This window comes from Rhinopithecus bieti, unplaced genomic scaffold (genome assembly GCF_001698545.2).
Source record: "Rhinopithecus bieti isolate Rb0 unplaced genomic scaffold, ASM169854v2 scaffold_56975, whole genome shotgun sequence".
Classification (NCBI taxonomy): Eukaryota; Metazoa; Chordata; class Mammalia; order Primates; family Cercopithecidae; genus Rhinopithecus; species Rhinopithecus bieti.
The window spans coordinates 762,119-786,663 of NW_016823127.1; the positions used below are offsets into that span (position 1 = coordinate 762,119).

At 55.1% G+C, this 24,545-nt stretch overlaps 1 protein-coding gene across 8 annotated transcripts in view; it reads left to right on the forward strand.

Annotated features, from left to right (window-relative positions):
* CSNK1E (casein kinase 1 epsilon) overlaps nt 1–24,545 on the forward strand; it is a 39,540-nt gene that overhangs the window by 13,428 nt on the left and 1,567 nt on the right. For 2 of the 8 annotated variants that reach the window (XM_017861304.1, XM_017861305.1), the window contains exons 1-10: nt 1,303–1,323; nt 1,485–1,572; nt 12,888–12,998; nt 13,120–13,268; nt 15,264–15,492; nt 16,154–16,324; nt 17,567–17,715; nt 21,952–22,144; nt 22,237–22,376; nt 23,152–23,216. In XM_017861304.1, the coding sequence (XP_017716793.1) occupies nt 1,497–1,572; nt 12,888–12,998; nt 13,120–13,268; nt 15,264–15,492; nt 16,154–16,324; nt 17,567–17,715; nt 21,952–22,144; nt 22,237–22,376; nt 23,152–23,184 (1,251 nt within the window). In that variant the 5' untranslated portion in view covers nt 1,303–1,323; nt 1,485–1,496 and the 3' untranslated portion in view covers nt 23,185–23,216. Of the gene's footprint in view, nt 1–1,301; nt 1,324–1,484; nt 1,573–12,887; nt 12,999–13,119; nt 13,269–15,263; nt 15,493–16,153; nt 16,325–17,566; nt 17,716–18,294; nt 18,405–18,501; nt 21,101–21,951; nt 22,145–22,236; nt 23,217–24,545 lie in introns of those variants that run through there. The other 6 variants (XR_001883192.1, XR_001883195.1, XR_001883194.1 and 3 more) reach the window with 4 other exon arrangements.

The following is a 24,545-nucleotide window of genomic DNA, read 5'->3' on the forward strand; positions in this document are numbered from 1 at the left end:
CCCCCCCCCCGCCGCCCCCCTCAACAGGGCTCACTGTGCATGCCTGCTTTTCTTTCTTCCCTTGGAGTGTACACACTCGGGAAGCCGGACGTGTGTGTACGTGGGGTGTGTGGCGTGTGGGTTTCTTGCAAACGTGGACTGCGTTCCCCTGGCAGCGTGGCACCTCAGCTGAGACAGGCCAAGCATGTGGGCAGTGGCCCTTGATTGAGAGCCCAGAGTTTGGCCAGCTGGGGTGGAGGTCCCTGCCTCATGGTTATTGGTGGAGGGCTGGTGAGCTCCTGGGGAGCCAGGTTGCTGGGGTTGGCCTGTCTCTCCTGAGCTCTGCCCACTGTCCCTGCAATCCATCTCCCTCCCAGGCTGGCCTGGTTGTTGGGGGCAGCACTTGGCACGGGCAAGGGGCTGATCTTCTGTGCCAGCACAGCTGCTCTGCAGTCTTCTGTTTTGCCTGGTTCGTGAGTGTGGGAGACCACCAGGTGGGATGGCCGGAGCCCTGTCCTAGGCAAGGCTGCTACCGTCTACAGGGTGGTGTGGGGCAGGTGGCGTGGCCTCTGTGGGCCTGAGTACCCTGTCTGCGAAAGGAGTTCCCTCTTGCTAGTCCTTGATGCTGGTTCTCTTGTAATCACCCTTCCCCCTGCTTACTGCAGTCCCTGGTCCCTGCGCCCACGGCAGCACTGCCTCCAGGCCTTCAGTTTCCTACTCTGCTGACCAGGAACAGGGTGTCCAGACTTTTGCCCCAGGCCAGAGCAGAGGGGTCCCTCCTAGGGTGGCCCTGGCCCTGAGGAAGGAGAGAAGCTGCTCACATCAGAACTCCTCCTGCCATCCCTCGGGGCCTGGCGGCTAAAACCCTGGCTCAGTGCCCTCTGTTCTATGAGGGCCCTCTTAGGAGACCCTCCTAGTCTTGAAGGACGCCAGCTCCAGACAGTTTATCCAAGAGGCTACGGGCCTCCATGTGAGGTTCCTGGTGTCATGACGTAGAGATGGGGAGGCGACTGGAAGGTGGGTGGTCTGGGGTGTTTCTTTCCTGCCTTCCCCACAGTAGGGGATATGACCTTCTCCTGCAAGGCACGCTGGGCACCGGTGAGGTCTGGCCTCTGGGCAGGGGCAGTACTTGGGAAGACCAGGCCAGGCTGTGGGAGCCTGGGGATAGGAGTGGAGAGGCCCTGTCGTTTCAGAGGTGTAAGAGGGCTGATGCCCGTTGTGATCCTTTGAGAAGCTTCTATTGAGGGGTCCCTGAATGAGTTTCCCCCAAAGACATGCTTGCTTGGCCGCTTCCTCTCTGGTCATACTGAAACCTGACCTCAGCCTGCCTTAGCTGTTCCCCAGGTATGTGGAGTGCAGGCTGTGGGCCACCTGACACCTGCAGAATGTGGTCTTCGAGAATATGGGTGGGTCTTTGAGTTCCTGGTGGTTCTGCCTGGCCTTGGGCTGGACCCCTTTCCTGGCTCCCCACTTCACTGACCCTCGTGTTCCTGCTTCCTCTGCAGCAAGTGTGAGCCATGGAGCTACGTGTGGGGAACAAGTACCGCCTGGGACGGAAGATTGGGAGCGGGTCCTTCGGAGATATCTACTTGGGTATGTGTTCCTGACTCCAGCTGGAGCCCCTGGGGCCAGCCTGTGGTACCAAGAGGAAGAAAGACTCCAGGATTTGGGGCTCTGAAATTGGAATGTGGCTCCAGGGGCATGATTTGCCCCAGGGCCATTCCAGGTCAGGAAGGAAGCAGCAAGTAGTCGGGAGGCAGGCCAGGGGGCTCCTCCTCTCACAGGCCAAGCTGGGCACTGGAGGATATTTTTAGCTCCAGTTTTCTGCAGGAGTCATGCGGTTCCTCTGTGCCTCAGTGTCCCAGGTCAGCTGGGTCCCCAGCTGGTTGTGGGAAAACCCAGGCGGGGTTCACATCCTTTCCCTTGCTTCCTGGGAGAAGGATACTGGTAGATAAAAGAGACCTGGGTTGCTGCTGGACCCCTAGCCAGGCCCCCTCTCTATGTCCTGGTCTCCTGGAACCCAGCCCTGGCAGGCTTTAGGATGACGCAGGCTCCCCTGTAACCTTGGGGGCGGGGTGAGGTGGTCTTCTCATTAGGGAGTTCTCTCTCTTTTTCTCTCCAGATGTGCTCCCTGTTGAAAGTATGAGTTTGCTGTGATATTGCATTTTAAACAAGTCACTGACCTCTCAGTCCTCCCCTTGGCCTGGGAGAAATGAGGCTTGCGCCTTTCAGTGCCACTTTTGGGGGGCACAGTCATGAGTTCTGGCCCTTCCTTTGTGATTATTGGTCCAAATATTGGAAGATACTTAGTGCTGGTGATTGTGAATTAGGGGTGGAGGCTTGGAGTTGCTGGAGTGAGGTAGCCAGTCCCTCTAGGATTTATCCTCATTCCTGTCCCTGCGCCCTCAGAAGCAGGTTAGACACATCTCTGTGCCTTGGTTACCCTCCTTGGAAAATGAAAATCAGCTCTGTCCAGTGCAGAGATCACCAAGTCTGTGTGCCGTGTTCATCAGTTCAGAACTTCGGGGTCTCTGTTACCCCATGATTAGGGTCCCTTGGAGTGTGAAATGTGTTAAGGAAGCCTCAATGGAGACGGGGTCGGAGACTGGGAGTTCCCTGAGCACTTCCTTGCAGGGTACTTTCTGCAGCCCCTAGAGATAGTACCAGATTCTTTGGCACATCAGGAAACTGAGGCACAGATGGTCAAGTTGGTCTCCCAAGACCACGCTAGAAAACTGGCAGAAGCAGCCTGTATACCCACAGCCCTCCACATGAGTGAGAGCGTGGAAGACAGAACATGCTGAGGGAGATGTTAGACGTCTAGTTCTGCGTTCTAGACATGGCTTTGTGTGGCTGTGGGAAGGTCATGTGGCTCCTCTGTGCCTCAGTCTCCCCATCTGTAAAGTTTGTGATAATTCTGCCTGACTGATCAAGAATGGTTCCAAGGCACAGATGAAATGACAGATGGGAAAGTATTTTGTAAACTCTAAAGTACCAGCCAGATGTGCAGTTCATTGCTGAGTGTTTAGTGGATGACCCTCCCCTGTGGACACCCAGGAGCTCAGAGGGAGGGAGAGTGTGCGGCGCAGCTGGTTCATAGGTTTTCTCTGCGACCCCAAGCTACTCCCGGGGAGGCAGGGGTTAGGTAGTATCTGCTAGTGGTCAGCACAGTGGGTGTTCACTGAAGGCTAGTCAAGCAAACCAGTGAGAAAATGGGGACTGTGACATGCACAGGCATGCACAGCAGCCTCACAGCAGAATAGAAAAAGGCTGGGATGGCCAGGTGCGGTGGCTCACACTTGTAATACCAGCATTTTGGGAAGCCAAGGCAGACGGATTGCTTGAGTCCAGGAGTTCGAGACCAACCTGGGCAACATGGTGAGACCCTCATCTCTACAAGAAAAATACTAATATTAGCTGGGTGTGGTGGCATGTGTGTGTAATCCCGGCTACTCGGGAGGCTAAGGTGGGAGAATCACCTGAACCGTGGAGGTTGAGGCTACGGTGAGCTGAGATTGCACCACTGCACTCCAGCATGGGTGTCAGAGTGAGACCATGTCTCAAAAAAAAAGGGGCCAGGAGCTGTGGCTCACGCTTGTAATCCCAGCACTTTGGGAGGCCAAGACAGGCAGATCATTTGAGGTCAGGAGTTCGAGACCAGCCTGGCCAACATGGTGAAACCCTGTCGCTACTAAAGATACAAAAATTAGCTTGGTGTGGTGGCACATGCCTGTAGCCCCAGTCTCTGCACTGGACAGAGCTGATTTTCATTTACCAAGGAGGGTAACCAAGACACAGAGGTGTGTCTAGCCTGCTTCTGAGGGCGCAGGGACAGGAATGAGGATAAATCTTAGAGGGGCTGGCTCTGGGACTACAGGAGGCTGAGGCAGAAGAATGGCTTGAACCTGGGAGGCAGAGGTTGCAGTGATCTGAGATCGTGTCATTGCACTCCAGCGTGAAAAGAAGGAAAGAAAAGGCTGAGATTTGGGGGTCAGTCCAGGTTCAGATCCCCAGTCTGTTCCTCATTTGTTGTGTGACCTGGAGTAAGTCGCTGTATCATTCTGAGCCTCAGTCTTCACATCTGAAATGAGTGTACCCAGCTCCTTACTGTTTGTGAAATTGGAGTGGGTGTAAAGGACCCTCGTATTATTGAAGCTGTTGGGCTCAGCACTGAAGCCTGGAGCCACTGGCTGGAGGTCAAAGGGCATGGAGACAGCTCTTGGCACAGCCTTGTTCCCAGACAGTGCCCATCCCAGGTCCCGTCTTGTCTTTTTGCAGACAGGAGACTGAGGCCCATGGCTGGGGGTGGGGCAGCCCAAGATCACTCAGAAAATCCAGAATCTCGTGTGGTGGGACCTCCCTGGGGACGGGACTTCCTGTTTATCTGCATAGTCGTCTCATTCATTTTAAAAACTAAGTCCAGATTTACTCCTCTTTGTACTGGCTCTGGAGTAAGTTCAGCCTAGGTTTGGGTGCTTGTGCTCCCTTTTAAGTGAGCTGTATGCACTTGGGCAGGTGATGACCTTGTCCATCCTCGGCTTCCCCATCTGCAAAATGGGGTCATGAGAAGTAATGAGGTCGTGGTGTGTAAAGTACCTGCATGTGCTGAACCCAGCAGTAGGTGCTGTACGCTGTGCCCCACCATTGCCCCACTATTGGAACTGTTTTTGAAGGGTCTGGGTCCTCTGGGTCTGAGTCTGGGGAAGCGAGTCAGACTCCTGACTCTCCCGTCTTCCCTGGTGCAAGGGCCTCAGGGGACCCTGCCCCGACTCACCATCCTGCCAGCACCCTCCTGGGCCCCTGTCTTGTTGGTTTGGGGACAGTGTGATTGTAGGGCATCCCTGGCGAGCCTCCCCGGCTCCATTTATTCAACGCTCTGGCCACATTCTTATCCCCAGTGCCGTGCCAGGGCCTGACTCCAGATGGCCTCTGCAGGTGGGGCTGGATGCGTCCTCCAAGCCCTGCTTTCCAGGATCACCTGAGGGCCAGCACACTATAGATGTGGCTTCTGCCCTTCCTCCCTTTGCATTATAAGGGGTCAGCCAAGAGAGTGGGACCTGCTTTGTTAAGGCCCTGCTGTTGCCCATCCAGGGTCCAGAGGTGGCCAAATCTGGGCCCATTCTCTATACTTGCATCCTGGGGAACTCTCTAGACCTCTTAGAGTCTCTGGTCCTCAGCTCTGAAAGGGGTGGAGAACAGTGTTCTCCACTGACAGGTGGTTCCAGGGGTGAGAGTTAATGCAGGGAATACTCCAGGTCTCTGATGGGTGGGAACTGAGGTTGTCGCCGCTGCTGCTGCTGCCGCTGCTGGGACGTTTGGGCTTCATCCCCTGTCCTCCAGTCTACCCAGGTCCCCGATTGTGTCCATGTGTCTGTGTAGGTGTCGAGTAGGCCCCCATGTGAGGCTGGCCATGCCTGTGGCCACTTGGAACTTGCCAAGTTCCCAGCCCCTCTAGGGCCAGCCAAGTCCAAGCCCTTTTCTGTGTCCAAGTTTGTTTTGGGAACTGGCAGTCCCCCCACTGTGTCTAACTCATGGGACATCTTCTGCTCCTGAAATCGGGCAGTTCTTCCAGCTTCTAGGCCTTCGCATGTGGGGCAGCCCTGCATCTATGCTCAGCTGGCTGCCAGACACAGCCTTTGCCAGGAAGCCTCACCTGGAGTTAGAGTGGAAAAAAAACACAGGGACTTTGGGGACTAAGACTGAAATTCTGGCTGTGCCCCAACCAGTTCTGTCAGACCTCAGGCCAGTTACCTAACCTCTCTGAACCTCAGCTTAGTGGTTGTAAGAATTAAGGGAGCTCAGAGAAAAGCCTGGCAGCTTCCTGATAGAATTTAGAGGCCACCAAGGAACTCATTGGTGGCAGGACCTGCTGCAGGGGAAGGCAGCTCCGGCAGGTTTCCAGCACTTGTGGGAGTCAGAGGCTTTGCCTAGCGGCTTGGATCCCTGTCCCTGGGACGTGTGTGGCATATGATCATTTGACCTTTGGTGTCTGCTTTTCCGCATGTCAAACAAATGCAAACAGTAGGCCGGGTGCAGTGGCTCGTGCCTGTAGTCTCAGCACTTTGGGAGACCAAGGCAGGCGGATCATTTGAGGTCAGGAGTTTGAGACCAGCCTGGCCAACATGCAAAACCCCGTCTCTACTAAATGATATGAAAATTAGCCGGGCGTGGTGGTGTCTGCCTAGTCCCAGCTGCTCGGGAGGCTGAGGCTTGAGAATTGCTTGAACCCAGGAGGCAGAAGTTGCAGTGAGCTGAGATCATGCCACTGCACTCCAGCCCGGGTGACAACGTGAAGCTATGTCTCAAAAAAAAAAAGAAAAAAGAAATACAAACAGTAGTACTCGAAGGGTGGGATAAGGGCTCGATGGGAGGAGGGCACTGTCTACCCACTACCTCCCCGGCACCTCCCCAGCACCCGCCCAGCACCTCCCCAGCACCTCTCCTCCCTGCACACATCTGCCGAATCACCAAGTACTGCAGGCCCTGCCTCCAAAGTGTCACTCATTCTCTGCACCCTGCCTGGGCAGGGCCACTGTCAGCTCGTGCCTGGTCTCTATAGTGGCCTTCCTAGGCCTTCCACTACCCCTCTAGCCTCCTCCAGCCCTTTCTTATCCACCAGGTAGCCTCAACAGGGTGATATTTGTCCCCCAGGAGACATACGTCAAGATCTGGAGAACTTTTGGTTGTTATAATTCAGGGGGAAGGGGGTGCCCTGGCATCTAGTGGGTAGGAGTCATGGGTGCTGTTAGGTGCCCTGCAGTGCCCAGGGCAGCCCCACAGCCAGGAGTTCTCCAGCTCCAGCATCAGGAGTGCCAAGGCTGAGAGATCCTGTGATCACACACCTGAACATGGCCCTTGGTGCCTCGGGCTGAAGGCCAGGATCTTAGCCGGCCATTCAAGACCAAATCTCTCCCCTGCCCACCTCTTCCACTGTGTTTTTCTACCACTCCAGGGTTCCCGCTGCACCCGCTCCTCTTGGGCCTCTGCCTGTGCGGTGACCTGTCTTGTCTGTCCAGTACAGTCCTGTTTGGGAGCCAGGAGCCCTTGCAGCCTGCCTTCCTGGAGGCTTTCCTTTCCTCCATAGCGTGACTTACTCCCTCTTCCCCTCCTCCCACTGGTTGGACACCGGCTCATCTCTAGCCTAGGGGCTGCACTTCCCATCAAGCCGGACATCGTAGAGCATTGCCTGTGTGTCAGGCACTCTCCTAAGCATGTTTGTCCCTCAGAACATCCTAATGAGCCAGATAGTGTCATTGGTTTACACATGAGGTACCTGGGGCTCTGAGGGGTCAAGTGCCTTGTCTGAGGACCCCTGGCCAGGGGATGTCCGAATCAGGATTTGGGCTCTAGCAGGTTAGCTCTGAAACTCACACTTTAACTGCTGCACTCTCCTGCCTCTCTGCTCATGGGGAAATGGAGCACGACCAGGGGATTCTAAGGAGCTCAGCGCCCCTCCCGTGCCATATTCTCACTGCCCCCTGGAAACCTGTGTGGCTCATCCCAGTGACGAGCATTGATGTGTCAAAAGCTCTTTACAGTTTGCAAAGTACTTTCTTTCCTATTGCTGGCCAGATTGAGTTATTCATTCTATTTTCTTTTCTTTTATTAAAATCCAAATAGACACACAAAACTAAAAATCAAAACACAGAAATGTGTTAAGTGAAAGAAGCCAGTCACAAAAAATCACATGTATGATTCTGTTTGATTCTATTTCTGTGAAATGTCTAGAAAAGACAAATCCATAGAGACAGAATGTAGATTAGTTGGGGGGCAGGGGATGGAGCGAGGAGATAGGGCCTGACCCCACTAAAGGCTACAGGTGTTTTCAGGGTGATGAAAATACAGCCCTCCTGGGCCAGGCACGATGGCTCACGCCTGTAATTCCTCCACATTGGGAGGCTGAGGCAGGTGAATCACTTGAGCCCAGGAGTTGGAGACCAGCCTAGGCAAGATGGCAAACCCTGTCTTTACAAAAAATATAAAAATTAGCCGGGTGTAGTGGCTGGCGCCTGTAGTCCCAGCTACTCGGGAGGCTGAAGTGGGAGGCTCACTTGCACCCCAGAGGTTGAGGCTGCAGTGAGCTGTGTTAGTGCCACTGCAGTCCAGCGTGGGTGACAGATTGAGACCCTGTCTCAAAAAGAAAATACAGCCCCCCACCCTCGGTACCTGTGGGGAATAGGTTCCAGGATCCCCCTCAGATACCAAAACCTCTGATTCTCAAGTTCCTAATATAAAAAACTATAGTATTTGTGTATAACCTATCTGCATCCTCTATATACTTTTTTTTTTTGAGACGGAGTCTTGCTCTGTCGCCAGGCTGGAGTGCAGTTGTGTGATCTCGGCTTGCTGCAACCTCCTCCTCCCAGTTTCAAGAGATTCTCCTGCCTCAGCCTCCTAAATAGCTGGGATTACAGACACTTGCCACCATGCCTGGCTACTTTTTGTATTTTTAGTAGAGATGGGGTTTCATCATGTTGGTCAGGCTGGTCTGGAACTCCTTACCTCGTGATCCGCCTGCCTGGTCTCCCATAGTGCTGGGATTATAGGTGTGAGCCACTGCGCCGGCCTTTTCCATATACTTTAAATCATCTCTAGATTATTTATAATACCTGATACAATGTAAATGCTATGTAAATAGTTACTGTACTGTATTTTTAATTTTTATATTATTTACCTATTTACTTTTGAGACATGGTGTTGCTCTGTCACCCAGGCTGGAATGTGGTGGCGTGATCATAGCTCACTGCAGCCTTGACTTCCAAGGCTCAAGCAATCCTCCCGCCTCGGCCTCCCAGGTAGCTGGGACCACAGTCACGTGCTACCATGCCTGGCTAACTTGTATTTTTTGTAGAGATAGGGTCTCACTATGTTGCTTAGGCTGGTCTCGAACTGCTGGACTCAAGTAATCCTCCTCAGCCTCCCAAAGTGCTAGGACTACAGATGTGGATCACTGCACGCAACCTATTTCTTTTTTTGTTTTTGAGACGAGCCTTGCACTGTTGCCCAGGCTGGAGTGCAGTGGTGCGATCTCGGCTCACTGCAAGCTCCACCTCCTGAATTCTTGCCATTCTCCTGCCTCAACCTCCTGAGTGGCTGGGACTACAGGCGCCTGCCACCACGCCCGGCTAATTTTTTGTACTTTTAGTAGAGACGGGGTTTCACCATGTTAGTCAGAATGGTCTAGATCTCCTGACCTCGTGATCCACCGGCCTCAGCCTCCCAAAGTGCTGGGATTATAGGCGTGAGCCACTGTGCCCAGCCCAACCTATTTCTTATTGTTGTATTGTTATTTTTTTCCCCACGTATTTTTGATCTATGGTTGAATCGGCAGATGCGGAACCCAGGGCAGATGCTGATACGAAGGGCTGACTGTGTTCTAAAATTGATTGTGGTAATGGCTGCGCGAGCTTGTGAATACACTAAAAACAGTGAGTCGCACACTTTGAGTGAGTCAATTGAAGAGTTATCTGAATTACATCTCAATAAAGGTGTTGAAAGAAATTGCAACTTATGGCCGGGCGCGGTGGCTCAAGCCTGTAATCCCAGCACTTTGGGAGGCCGAGGCGGGCGGATCACGAGGTCAGGAGATCGAGACCATCCTGGCTAACACGGTGAAACCCCGTCTCTACTAAAAAAATACAAAAAACTAGCCGGGCGAGGTGGCTGGCGCCTGTAGTCCCAGCTACTCGGGAGGCTGAGGCAGGAGAATGGCGTCAACCCGGGAGGCGGAGTTTGCAGTGACCTGAGATCTGGCCACTGGACTCCAGCCTGGGTGACAGAGCGCGACTTCTTCTCAAAAAAAAAAAAGAAAGAAATTGCAACTTATAACAGTATCCAGTGAAGCGTCCCCCCTTCTTCCTCCCTGACCCACTTAGCCCTGTGCAGTCATGTTTCTGTTCAGTGTTTCTTTATGTAGCTAGAGCCAAACACAGATACTTAGTTCCCCACCTTTTTAAAGACAACTGAAATGAGAGCATGGAATATACACTGTTCTGTGCTTTGCTTTTTCACTTCCTGTATCTTGGAGATCTTTCTACTTCTGTGCAGAGAGAGCTTCCTCATTCTTTTTCCATTGTATTCTGTTTTGTGGATGGGTTATTCTTTATTTAATCAGCACCCGCCGCCCCCCTCCCCCCATGAGGGACATTTGGGTTGTTTCCAAGCTTCTGCTGTTGCAAACAGCCTGCAGCCGACAGCCTTGTCCCCGCCTTGTTTTGCACCGTGCTAGGATGTCGGGTAAACTCCCAGAAGCGGGGTTGCTGGTCAGGGCTGAGTGGTGTCAAATCCCCTCCAGTGGCGACTCAGCAGTTCACGCCTGGAACACCTGAGAGGAGTGCTCAGCCACCCCACAGTCTTGCCGACAGACGGGTGTGTTATCTCGTGAGACTTTTGACAATCCTAGGTGAAACGTGGTCTTTCACGATCATATTAATTTGCATTTCTCTTACAAGGAGGTTGGGCATCTTTCCCTATGAGTAAGGCTTTTCTATTAATGATTTCTTTCTCTGTGAAGTGTGTGTTCAAATTCTTTGGCCTATTTTCTGTTGAGTCTCTTTCCGACTGATTTGTAGGAGCTCATTACATATTAGCTCTTCGCCTGTGATAAGAATTCCAAGTGAGTATGTTTCTTACCACTTTATTTCTGGTGTTTTTGCCATGCAGAAGGGATTCTTTTTTCTTTTTTTGGAGAGGAAGGAGCTTTTTTTTTCTTTTCTTTTCTTTATTTTTTTAATGGCTTCAGGACTTTGAATCAGGGATGAAAATAAGAGCCTTGCCTAACCCCGAGGCCATAAGGCAATTCTCCCTTCTTCTAACATTTCATTGTTATTTCCTATTAAATGCTGAGTGGATACAAAGAATACATATAGAATACCTGCATGGCATAAGGTATCCCTCCCTAGGAGCCACCGTCTGACATTTCATCTTTTCCTTTCTTTCATGTTTAAGTCTGTATTGTCTTGTTGCCTGCTTTGATATGGAAGCAAGTAGAGCTGTGCTCACACTCTTCTTTCTTTCTTTCTTTTTTTTTTTTTTTTTGTTGAGACGGAGTCTCACTCTGTCGCCCCAGGCTGGAGTGCAGTGGCACCATCCCGGCTCACTGCAAGCTCCGCCTCCCCAGTTCATGCCATTCTCCTGCCTCAGCTTCCCAAGTAGCCGGGGCTACAGGCGCCCGCCACCATGCCCAGCTAATTTTTTGTGTTTTTAGTAGAGATGGGGTTTCACTGTGTTAACCAGGATGGTCTCAATCTCCTGAACTTGTGATCCGTCCGCCTCGGACTCCCAAAGTGCCGGGATTACAGGCGTGAGCCACCATGCCTGGCCTTGGGTAGAATGTTTTCAAGGTAGGTGCACTTGTGTCATAGTGTGTATCGGTGCTTTATTCTTCTTTATTGCTGAATAACATTCCACCACATGGAGTCACCGCATTCTGTTCATCCTTTCATCTGTGACAGATGTTCGTTGTTTTCACCCTCTGGCTGCTGTGAGGAATGCACCCCTGGGACTGGGGTCCTTGTGTGAAGCCGGCATCCTTTCCTCTTCACTGCCGCCTGGGATTCCCGGGTGCCTGCACCACTGTTCCCATTCTTCTGCTGCCAGGCACTTGGGCTGTTTGTTCCTGTGTCCATCCTTGTCCTGTCCCCCTGGTGCACACATGTTTCTGAAGGACGTACACTCAGGACTGGGGTTGCTTGGGCAAGCGTTTGTTTATGTTCAGCTTCACTCAAGAGGTGCACAGGGGCTGTGCCAACTCACACCCCCGCCTTTATTTCTTACATGCAAACATTTCCTCTACTTGAGATTTCTCCTGGTTGTGGTGTGAGCCATGGTGTCTTTTCTCAGATCGCCGACCGGTTGTTCCAGGGGCATTATTAGTGAATAGTCTCGTCTTTTCCTCTGATGTGAGGTCCTGCTTTTCTTCTGTCTTGAACTCCTCCTGGGGCTGTGTCCCTGGGGGTTGTTCTGGCCTGTTTGTGTGCAACAGTGTCCTACTCCTGCTACTGGGCTTGCTGCTGGCCCCAAGAAGGAGACACCCTGTCACCTAGCCTAGCCCCAGCCCTTCATCTCATCCACCCCATACAGCTAGGGAAAGTGAGGCAAGGTACACTTTGGGTTTGGTCTTTCTTGTGACTTCTTGAGTTGGGCTGTGGGCCCAGGCAGAGAGTGGGACCTTAGTGTGTATGAGGGTATTTTCTTAGAGCCCCTTAAGAAGCCAGGAGTGCATTGGGGGAGAGGCGGAGGTGCAGGCAGGACCTCTGACCTAGGCTGGAGGCCAGCAGAGCCGGGGTTGACACGCAAGGCCGCCATTTACAGGTCATGTGACCTTGAGCTGGGTCTCAGTTTTCTCATCTCTACAACTAGGGAGTGAGCATCGAATGAGGCACTGGATTAGAATGTGTGGGACTGCCTCTGAAGGCACCAGCGTTGACTGAGGGGTTGCTGTGGCTGTCCCGTCTTCATTCTGCAGGCCAGGGTGGTCCTGGCTTGTTCTGCTGTGTTCAGCAGCCCAGCCCCATTGGGCCCCTTCTCTGCACGTGCCACCACCTCAAACCTACAGACCCTGCTGCCCAAATTAGCTCCAGGACTCAGTCCCCTCCCTTAGGTGGTCTGTGAGCCTTTTGCATCCCTGCCCCTTGCCCCACTCACATTGGGCCTCCTTGTTGCCCCAACCTGTGGCCCTGGGTAGCTCTTGTGTGTCACCTCTGTCCCTCACAGCGCTGACCTTCTTTCCCCTCAGGAAATCTTTGCCTGGGCTCCTTTGCCCACTTCCCAGCCTCCTCCAAGAGCTCCTCAAGGGCAGATGGCCCCAGGCCCAGCGCACGCCAGATCTCAGAAATGCTTAGTCGGGTGCCTGGGACTGCCTGGCCTTTGAGGGTGACCCTGGTCCCTTGCCTCCCCACCCCGGGCAGGTGCCAACATCGCCTCTGGTGAGGAAGTCGCCATCAAGCTGGAGTGTGTGAAGACGAAGCACCCCCAGCTGCACATTGAGAGCAAGTTCTACAAGATGATGCAGGGCGGCGGTGAGCACAGGGTGGGCGGCAGCGGGCGCCGGGGTGGGGGTTGGTGGCCATGAGTGCAGGGCGGGCTGGGCGTGGCTGGCTGCCTCTGACCCCTGACAGAGGCCCTCCGCTTGACCCCCAGTGGGGATCCCTTCCATCAAGTGGTGTGGAGCTGAGGGCGACTACAACGTGATGGTCATGGAGCTGCTGGGGCCCAGCCTCGAGGACCTGTTCAACTTCTGTTCCCGCAAGTTCAGCCTGAAGACGGTGCTGCTCCTGGCCGACCAGATGGTGAGTCCCCATCCCTCCATCCCCAGCCGGATGCCTGCGGGCCCAGGATACCAGCCCTACCTCCTGCCCCCAGAGGATGCCAGAGGATGGGCCTGCGCCAGGAGACCTTGGCCACTGGCTATAGAATTCTAGGTGTTTATTTATTTTATTTATTTTTTGAGGTAAAGTCTCACTGTGTCGCCCAGGCTGAAGCGCAGTGGTGCGATCTCGGCTCATTGCAACATCCGCTTCCTAGGTTCAAGCAATTCTCATGCTTCAGCCTCGTGAGTAGCTGGGATTATAGGCCTTTGCCACCACGCTGGGCTAATTTTTATATTTTTAGTAGAGACAGAGTTTTACCAAGTGATCCACCCATCTTAGCCTCCCCAGGTGCTGGGATTACAGGCGTGAGCCACTGCGCCCAGCCAAGGTGTTTATTTAAAATGTGGATTTCAGGCCCAACTCCAGACCTGCCAAGTCAGGTTCCTGGGGTAGGGCCTGGGACTCTGCCTGGGGTAGTTTTATTTATTTATTTCAAAAATATTGTTTAATTATAAGAAGTAGAGATGGGGGTCTCACTGTGTTGACCAGGTTGGTCTCAAACTCCTGGCCTCGATCAGTCTTCCCATCTTGTCCTCCCAAGATGGTAATTACATGGGATTACAGGCATGATCACCGCGTCTGGTCTGCCCCGGGTAATTTATAAAGCCTGCGGTCTGTCACACAGACCTGGGTCCTATTCCAGACCAGTGACTGTAGGTGAACGCCGAACCTGTCTGAGCCTCAGTGGCCTCAGTGGCCTCATATGAGAGTCTCTCATTTGTCGGTTTTTGAAGGGATTGAGGGGATTAGGTGAGATGCCATTCAGCGCCTTGCCAAACCAGACCCCTCTAACAGGCCGTTAAGTACCAAGCCCTTCATCAGCATAGGGAGGGGCCCAGCTGGGTGGGCCCCTCCCTATGTTTTGTAAAGACACAAAACTGTAGAATTTTGAACTTGGAATGGAACGTGGAGATCTTGTACAGGGGTTTTAGTCTTGGTCTGCATTAAGTCCTGCAATGTAGGCTGAAGGTGTGTGAGCAGAGGGTCGCCAGAGCCCCTCATGGTGTGAAACCCAAGAAGGGTGCAGGAGATGTTGAGCTGTGCTGAACCTGGGACCAGAGCCAGAAGCCACGGCATGTGCATGGATATTACTTTGAGTTTTAAAAACTCGACTGAAAAGGTGGCTCAAGTCTGTAATCCCAGCACTTCGGGAGGCCGAGGTGGGCAGCTCATCTGAGGTCAGGAGTTTGAGACCAGTCTGACCATCATGGTGAAACCCCGTTTTTTCTAAAAATACAAAAAATTAGCTGGGCGTGGTGGTGTGCGCCTATAGTCCCAGCTACTCGGGAGGCTGAGGCAGGAAAATCACTTGAATCCCGGAGGCAGAGGTTGCAGTGAGCTGAGATTTTGCCACTGCATTCTAGCCTATACAACAGACCGAGACTCCATCTTAAAAAAAAAAAAACATCAAAGAAAAGAGGGCCATGTGCCTGTCTGAGTTTGGCATCCTTCAGAAGCCCTGTCTTTTGTGCTCTGCCTCTGTCACCTCTGCCTGGTTTAGGCTTCCCCCGTGTTCCCTCCCTGCCCCTCCCCCACATCTGTTGCCTCTCTGGCTCCCTGAGTCCTATGAGTGTGGGGCCGGGCAGGCAAACCTTTCATGAGGAACCAGTTGCCTTTCTAGCAGACTCTTCATTTCTGGATCAGGAGTTCTGGATTAGCTTTCCTGCAGTACTCTCTTTGTCTCACAACCAACTTAGTGAACTCCCCCTTCAGAGTTCATCCTGATGTCACATTTTCCAGGAGGCCTTCTCTGGCCTGCCCCTTAATCATCCTTCATGGTCGAAGGCAGACCTTTCTCCCTTTCCAGGGCCGGGACCATGTGTGTCTTTTCCACCTCTGTGGCCCCAGCCCCTGCCTGGCCCAGAGCACTGGGCGAGGGCCCCTCTGTTGAACAAATGGCCCCCTCCTCCCCAGATCAGCCGCATCGAGTATATCCACTCCAAGAACTTCATCCACCGGGACGTCAAGCCCGACAACTTCCTCATGGGTCTGGGGAAGAAGGGCAACCTGGTCTACATCATCGACTTCGGCCTGGCCAAGAAGTACCGGGACGCCCGCACCCACCAGCACATTCCCTACCGGGAAAACAAGAACCTGACCGGCACGGCTCGCTACGCTTCCATCAACACGCACCTGGGCATTGGTGAGGGAGCCAGGCCTGGAGTAGTGTGCGCCTGGGGCCGCTGGCTAGGGCCTGGCTCTCTGGAGCCCTCTCACCCTCTACCTTGATGGAGGCCCCCAGGCTCTTTTCTAGTGAGAAAGTCCCCACCCCATCTGCTCCCAAGCTCGGACTTAATCCCTGTCCTTGCACAGTCGGGTCTTCCCCTTTGTAAGCCAAGCTGTGTGTGCAGGGCACCTTCCCTGGCCCTGCTTCCTCCTCTGCCCTGTTGGTGCAGGCTGGGAAATACAGGCTCAGAGGTTTAACACGGGTTGCTTAAGGTCATGCAGCTTAGCGAATGCCAAAGCTGGATTTGACCCCGGCCCCGTCTGATGCTGAAGCTTGTGACCTCTCCACGGGGTAGGCCAGGCAAGGGGGCAGTAGGTGACCTGTCATGGTCATTGAATGATTAAGTGCCTGAGCTGGAAAAACTAGGCCCAAATTAAGTTGAGAAGGCCCTGCCTTAGGCTTCTTCTCTGTAGGAGGAAGATAATAGCAGTGCCTGTTTAAAATGTGTGCAGTGAACAACATCTGATGAGGGGGGCAGGAGGGTCCTGGTTTGCATGGTGAGGAGCATGACCCAGAGGATGACTTAGGGGCCTGAGTGGACCCCTGTTCCTCACCTAGTGTTTGACTCTCTGTGCAGAGCAAAGCCGTCGAGATGACCTGGAGAGCCTGGGCTACGTGCTCATGTACTTCAACCTGGGCTCCCTGCCCTGGCAGGGACTCAAAGCAGCCACCAAGCGCCAGAAGTATGAGCGGATCAGCGAGAAGAAGATGTCAACGCCCATTGAGGTCCTCTGCAAAGGCTATCCCTGTGAGTAGCCCAGTGGGAGGGCACATGCCTGGGGGTCCCTGAGGCACTGTCTAAGGGAAAGGTGAGGCCATACAAAGCCCACACTGGGGCCAGACGCAGTGGCTCAATGCCTGCAATCCCAGCACTTGGGGAGGCTGACGCATTCAGATCACGAGGTCAGGAGTTCGAGACCAACCTGACCAACATGGTGAAATCCCGTCTCTACTAAAAATACAAAAATTAGCCCCACCTGTAATCCCAGCTACTCAGGAGGCTGAGGAAGGAGAATTGTTTGAACCCGGGAGGTGGAGGTTGCTGTGAGCCGAGATTGCGCCACTGCACTCCAGCCTGGATGATAGTGACATGTCTCAAAAACAACAACAACAGGGCCGGGCGCGGTGGCTCAAGCCTGTCATCCCAGCACTTTGGGAGGCCGAGACGGGCGGATCACGAGGTCAGGAGATCGAGACCATCCTGGCTAACACGGTGAAACCCCGTCTCTACTAAAAAATACAAAAAACTAGCCGGGCGAGGCGGCGGGCGCCTGTAGTCCCAGCTACTCGGGAGGCTGAGGCAGGAGAATGGCGTAAACCCGGGAGGCGGAGCTTGCAGTGAGCTGAGATCCGGCCAGTACACTCCAGCCCGGGCGACAGAGCGAGACTCCATCTCAAAAACAACAACAACAACAACAACAACAAAGCCCATACTGGGCTGCCCCACAGCCCTTGGCACCTGAGCAGTAACCCTGGCTCTTTGCCATCCCTTGGCACAGCCGGAAGGCCCGGTTTCCCTGGCCTGGCTGTTACACCTGTTGCTTCCCAGCCCACATTCCTGCCTCATCTCCCAAGGGCCCTGTCCCTAGTTTTTTTGAGGAGGAAATGGAAGTTTTTCTCCTCTTGTTTAGGTTGTGTTGGAAGGTCCGTCAGGCTCTTGCAGTCCTTTGAGTTTATGGCAGCAGTTGATCTGCGGGTCCCCGGGTGCTTGGTGAGGGCAGCGGAAGAGGTGTGGGCGTGGCTTCTGGAACCGGCTACCTGGCAGAAGCTCCTGGCCACAGTTCACAGGTCTTCCCTTGCTCTGAAAGTGGCAGAGGCTCTGCTCACAGGCAGGCCAGGGAAGGCCGTGGTTCTGTTGCCTCCTTTTCTTGCTTCTCTCAGATTGGAAGTATCTGTGGGGCAGTGGGTGGCTAGGACAGTGCTGGCTGCAGGGGAGCTGGGAGCGTGGGCCTCACGGTTGCGTTCTGTGTCCCCTGCAACCCCTCCTCAGCCGAATTCTCAACATACCTCAACTTCTGCCGCTCCCTGCGGTTTGACGACAAGCCCGACTACTCTTACCTACGCCAGCTCTTCCGCAACCTCTTCCACCGGCAGGGCTTCTCCTATGACTATGTCTTCGACTGGAACATGCTGAAATTCGTGAGTCACCTGGAGGCCAAGGCGGGCTTAGGGGACTGGATGGGGAAGGCCCTGACTCAGAGGGCCAGAGTGAGCCAGTGGCGGGTGGGGCTCCCGACAGACGGGAGGTATGAGCTGGACGGTGTGGTTGACCTCACTGGGGTCCTGGAGCCCTCCTGCCTCATCTGTGCTGACAACTTGTGCCGCCGTGGGCAGCAGGGCCCAGGCAGGGCGCTGCCTCCTGCTGGAACAAGAAGGACCTGGCTTCACCTGGGGTCCCTCCTGGGTACCCGCGGCAGGGCGTGGGTGGTGCTGGCGGTGCCCCCCGCCGTCCTGATCACTGCCTACACCGTCCTGCTCCTATTCTGCACATCCCAGGCGGCTACCTGCACTGTGGCCCCTCTGGCCAGCCTGGACCCAGTCATGGTGCTTTCTTTCTTCTTGGTCATGGCACCCTGGGTCTGGCTAGGCAGTTGTTCTGTTTCCCTCTTTTAAGAGTCCAGCGGGTGGGGTTGGGTGGGGAGCAGCATTGGCCGGCCGTGCCCAGGGCTCTGGAATCTGTGAAATTGTGTGTCTTGTTTCGCATCTCTTCTGGAAAAGGGGGCTTCCTCTAGCCAGGCTCAGCCCCGTGACAGCCCTGTGACAGCGAAGGGACCGTTCTGTCCCCGCCCCTGTCCCTGTGCCGGGCCCACGTACTCACCCACGTACTGGTAAGGATCCTCTGAGGCCTGGCTTTTCCAAAATTTGCCACTTGACCAGCGAGCGCAAGAGGCTGAGCCTCAGCTGTGCTCTCTTTGTCCCTTCCAGGTGCCCGGCGCCCCTGGGCACCCAGAGCCCCCCAGATAGGCCCATGGAGGAGGTGGAGGAGGTGGAGGAGCTGCCCCAAAACTACTGGCCTGTGGTCTGGACTCCAGGGCCCCATTTCTGATGCCGCCAGGTGTGCCTGAGCCCATCGGGGCCAGGCCTGAGGAAGTGTTTCTTGGGAGGATGGGATGACCCCCCTTTCCCAAGAGATAGCAGCATAGTGGAGGGCATGGTGGAAAAGGCCCTGCCATGGGATCCTAGGGAAGTAGCCAGCCACCTGAGGGCCAGGATAGCCTGAAGGAAGGATGGTGGCCACTGCCCACAAGGGACCTGGTGGGAACGGGTCCCAGGACAGACTCACGGCCAGACCCTGTCAGCGGCCTCTGTGTTGAACCTGAACTCATTAAACACCTCCTCTTGCTTCATCCTGGTGTGCCTCTTTCGTGGCAGGGCCCTCAGCTGCCCTGCTAGATGATTAGGACCAAGGCTCTGTTCTGGAAGCCAAGGTCGGCACGTTGGTCAGCTTTTCTTCTCTCTGGGTTTCTTGTTCACTAAGGAGTGAGACAGAGGTCAGGCAGAGAGGGAGAGGCCTCGGTTGCCCTTTTCAGCAGGGGTGGAAATGGGATATGGGCAGGGGGCGTCTTCTCTGATTTCACCCTAGACCTTCTGGCTCCAAATGGGGCCCATGGCCTTGGGCACCAGGGACCAGCTCTTTCCACCACAGGGCTTTGGGCACTGGGCACTTTCTCATCGAGATAGTCACTCCCAAGTCTGGTTCGTGATGGGCTTGGCCCTCCAGCTCAGCACAACTCCAAGAATGGATTTTGTATTCTCTAGTCTGACACTGTCCAAGATGGTAGCCACTGGCTACATGCGACACATTTTTAATGAATTAAAATTAATCAAGACTGGAAATGTCAGCCAGGCACGATGGCTCATGCCTGTAATCCCAGCATTTTGGGAGGCCAAAGAGGGCGGATCACTTGAGGTCAGGAGTTTTAAGACCAGCCTGGCCAACATGGTGAAACCCATTTCTACTAAAAACACAAAAATTAGCTGGGCATGGTGGTGTGTTCCTGTAATCCCAGCTACTGGGGAGGCTGAGGCAGGAGAATCGCTTGAACCCAGGAGGCAGAGGTTGGAGTGAGCTGAGATCACGCCCCTGCACTCCAGTGGCCACCACATCCAGCAAGGCAGACGGGACCATTTCCTTCATCCAGAACGTTCTGTGGACATCACTGCTCTAGGTGCCTCCCTTATGGAGTCTCACAAGACTGTTTAGCCAGCAAGATCTCTTCTCCAAGCAGGCCAGGAGCACCTCTCCATCCACTGCTGCTGCTCTGACCGCCTTCCTGGAGTCCCTCTTGAGGCAGGCCCTGAAGTTAGAAGCTGGGCAGAGGCGCCCACAGCCTTATCCTTTGCCAATCACTGACTCATTGCCACGGCCACCATAGTGAGCTGAACCACCTCCAGCAGTCCTCTGGCAGAAGCACCTGGAAAACATGCAATGGGAACTTTCACCCTGAGGCCGGACCCTTCCCATGCCAACCCGACAGTAGACAGGACACCCTGTGGTGTTCTGCACTGGCGTGCTGGGATCTGTGGATCCCTGGAGCCTGGAAGCCACTCGCAACACATATAGCCAGTGTTCCGAGGTCCAGTCCGCCGGCCAGGAAGGAATTCAAAACAGCCAAGGACAGAGGTCCATATGATGACAGGTGGATGCTCCTGTGACTTTGCTGATCTTTTGCATTTTCTGTGGGCAATAAAGGCCAAGAGAGCTCCCTGCTGTGTGTTTCTTGCGTCCTGTGGGCTGGATGGGACCATGGAGAGTTGCCTACTTCCTGCCTCCGGGCTGGCGATGGCCTGAGCCTTTTGGGCTCACAAAGGGCAGGGGCTCCAGCGCTCTGCTTGGCTGCTAGCTGCAGGGCTCCACACTGTGGAGTGAGTCACTCAGCCTCTGCATCCCAACCATGGAAATGAGATTGACCTGCCTCGCAGGGTTGACGTGGCCCTGCCCGCAGAAGGTTCATAACGGAGGTGCCACAGCTCATGTTCCTCCCCAGGCTTTGCTGGGGCTCTGGCTGAGTCACTGTTTGCCAGCCTGCAACTGAATGGGAGCCCAGGGTGAGAACCAGAGGTCAGGAGTTAGAGCCTTGGTGGTCCCAGGCCTGCCTGAGAGGCTTCTGGGTGGGAGGATGGGAAGATGCGTCTTCTAGAGTGTTCTAAGGCAAGGCTCTGAACAGTGACCTCTTGGGGTGCAGAGAGCAGAGTGGGACTGGGTGGCAAAGGCCTGGGTTCAGACCCTAGCTCTGCCCTGAGCTGTGCGACCCCAGGCAGGTCACAAGGCCTCTCTGGGCCTTGGTGCCTCACTAAGATTCAGGGATCATTCTAGTCTTAGCCACTACTTCCTGGAGTTGCTTAAAGACAGGGCCCACCGCCACCTCTTGGCTAGTCTCCTGGGAGAGACATGGGTTGCAGGAACCACACCCTGTGGCCCATGAGCAGGTCCCCCACTCAGCCCGCAGCTCTCTCCTCCACAGATGCGGCCCCTTCCTGCCAGCCCCTGCCCTTCCCTGCGGACGGCCCCAGGATGAACTAGGTAACGCAGTTGGGCACTGCCCCCACACCCGCTCTTCTCTGGCCCCTTCTCACTTCCTCCTATACAAGGGGCAGCAGTGGCTGTAAAGCAGGGCACCTGGGGGCTTAGGGCACCCCTTCTGCTCCAGCCGTGCCTATTGGGCCTCTTCTTCCTCCATGGGCCACATGGCCCCGTTTTCTTTTCCAGCTCCCCTTGAGCGCCCATCCCAAGGCAAGCGGTGTCTGTGTGGGTTCCCTGGGCCTCCTGGCTGTGGCCTCCACGGCACCTGCCAGAAGCCATTGCTAGGTCCCAGCAGGGGAAGGACAGCTCCCTGGTGAAAAGAGCCCCTGGCTGGGTACCAGGAGACCTGGTCTGAGTCCTGGCCCACTTCCACTAGTTTTGTGACTCTGGGCCTGTCTTTTTCCCACTCTGGACACCCCTAGCCAGTCTGCTAGAGGCCTCTAAACAGCTTCCCTGCCCGATTTGGCAACCTTGAGTAGTTAAGGGCTCTTGGTACACCGAGGGGGGCCAGGGCAGGCCCAGCCCCAGGCCAGGAGGGCCAAGAGGTGCTCTTGATCATCCTGGGAGCATTAGTTGTCCTGGCTCTGGCTCCATCCCGGGAGAGCAGGGCAGACTGACCTCCCTCTGCCCCCAGACTCCTGCTTTCTCCTTCCTTCGGTGGTTGTGTGGCTTCGTGTCTCTGTGCTGTGTGATTGGGGGTCATGGCTTCCCGCGCTTGTAGGGGAGGCTGGAGCAGAGGGTTTCTGAGATACCTACCCGGCCTCCCTCCCCTGCTGTGCCCTGCAGGGCTGCTGGGCCCAGAACACCCTGGCCTCTGGGGCTGACCGGTATCTTTTCTTGCATCCCTGCAGGGTGCAGCCCGGAACCCCGAGGACGTGGACCGGGAGCGGCGAGAACACGAGCGCGAGGAGAGGATGGGGCAGCTACGGGGGTCCGCGACCCGAGCCCTGCCCCCTGGCCCACCCACGGGGGCCACTGCCAACCGGCTCCGCAGTGCCGCCGAGCCCGTGGCTTCCACGCCAGCCTCCCGCATCCAGCCAGCTGGTGAGCAGGGACTCAGGCAGTGGGCTGGGCTCAGGGTGGGTGGGGGGCTCTGTGCCCACTCTGAGGGTGGCTTTCCACGCCTCTTTCTCCAGGCAATACTTCTCCCAGAGCGATCTCACGGGTCGACCGGGAGAGGAAGGTGAGTATGAGGCTGCACAGGGGCGCGCCCGCCAACGTCTCCTCCTCAGACCTCACTGGGCGGCAAGAGGTCTCCCGGATCCCAGCCTCACAGGTGAGCTGCCCCCCTGCCAGTCCCTCTGGGCCTCACAACTGAGCTGGAGACCCCCCAGTGTGAGGTCAGGCCTCGGCTCTGTTCTTCGCTCCCCGTCGACGCTGCTTGCCTTAGAGTGAACCCCTTCTGTTGAGCCGGGACTTGGCCTCATTTAATCCTCTGAGGTCTAATGAGCCCTCTTGAGCAAAGTCATTCACCAAGGCTCAGGGCAGTAACATTCCCTGGCAAGTGTCACGGCTGGGCTCCAGCCTTCACTGCCAGCGGCCCAGCCGGGGTGGGCAGCAGGGGCTCAGAGATGAGGTGTTCCTGCTCCCTGACATCAGGGAGCACCCAGGAACCCCCGTGAGCATTGGCAAAAGCATGGGGTGTAGGGGCGGTGAGGTCCCATCCACTTTGGGGCCATGTTTGGATGGGGACACTTGGGAAGGGGGAATCTGTAGTTGCCCACGGAAGGTGGCCTGGCAGAGATGGATGGGAGCCCTGCCCTCGTCCTCCTGCCTGTGGACAAGGAGGGAGTCCTGCGAGAGAACCCTCCTTGGCCATCTACTTAGGTAGCAGGTTTGCCTCCCAGGGCAATGTTCTTACCTACAGACAGGGACATCTTAGAGTCATTGGAATCACACAGGCTTTCCCTCGGCTTGAGGGGCTGCATGGAGGTGGGGGTGGGGGTAGAACTCCTCAGTGGGGAGATACTTGCCAAATCTCCATCGCCAGCAGCTGAGGGACTTGACTTGAAGCTTGTCCCTCCCTCTCTCTCCCTTCTCTCCCTCAAAAGACAAGTGTGCCATTTGACCATCTTGGGAAGTGAGGAGAGCCCCCATTGGACCAGTGTTTGCTTAGGTGAGTCCATGACTGCTGCAGATGCAACCAGCCCAGCCGGCCTAGAAGCTCCCAGGCCCCAGAAAGAGACTAATGTGTTGTGAGGAGTTGGTGGCAGTGGCAGTGGCAGATGGTACCAGGTGCCCCAGAACTCTAAGGGGCCTCAAGGAGTTTAAAACCTTAGAGCCTGCCTGGCTCGGGGCCAAGGGTTTCTCTGCTCAGGCCTGACCCCACATGAATTAATTTCTGCTGGAAAAACTTTTTCTGCCCTCGGCCAGCCCTCTGTCTCCTTCTGCCTTAACATATTCTGGAGGCCGGGTGCGGTGGCTCATGCCTGTAATCCCAGCACTTTGGAAGGCTGAGGCGGGCAGATCACAAGGTCAGGAGATCGAGACCATCCTGGCCAACACCCCCGTCTCTACTAAAAAGAACCCAAAAAACAAAAAATTAGCAAGGTGTGGCGGGCGTGTGTAGTCCCAGCTACTCAGGAGGCTGAGGCAGGAGAATGGCATGAACCCGGGAGGCGGAGCTTGCAGCGAGCCGAGATTGCACCACTGCACTCTAGCCTGGGCGACAGAGCGAGACTCTGTCTCAACAACAAAAAAAAAAAAAGAGAGAGAGAAAAAACATTCTGAAAGGTTGGTTCCCAGCAGAGATGGGGCCATGGGCTCACACTCTGACCTCTCCCACGGCATTGGCCCTGTCTCAGCCTCTGGGCTGTTATGCAAGTTAATTCCTGCACAAGACTCACAACAGGACTATGGAGGAAGCAAGGGAGCCCTTTTTCAGCCCCTGTAGCAGGACTGGGAGAGGCCTTCTGGCCAGTGTGAGCTTCCCGGTTCTTTCCTGACTGCACGAGGCCTTGAAGCAGGGCATGGAAACGCTCCACTCTGGGACCTGGCTTGGGAAAGGGGAGGTGGGAGGGGCTCTTTGGGCTTGTCGAGGGTGTAATCTTAGCTGTCCGGGGAACGTGTGTCCATTTGTAGGCAGTAGCAGTAGGCCCGACACGTCAGGGGACTCGACTTCACACTGGGACAATCTGTGTGTCGTCTGTGTTGTAGGAGTTCATCCATACAGAGAGGAGGCATGAACAGGACAGGCCTTCCTCAGATCTCAGGCCCAGGAACCAGGCTGTCCATGGCTGGCTGGACAGATATTTGGGGGTGGGGTAGGGTGGGGAGATGCTCACCAGGAGGGCAGAGGAGGGAGATCATCTGTTTTTGTCACATGAAGGTGGATCTCCTAGCATGCTGGGCCTTGAGCCAGGCTCTGGGGTTCAGAGGGAGATAGACCAAAGGACGAGAAGACAGGAGTTTGGGGGGCCAGGTGCAGTGGCTCGCACCTGTAATC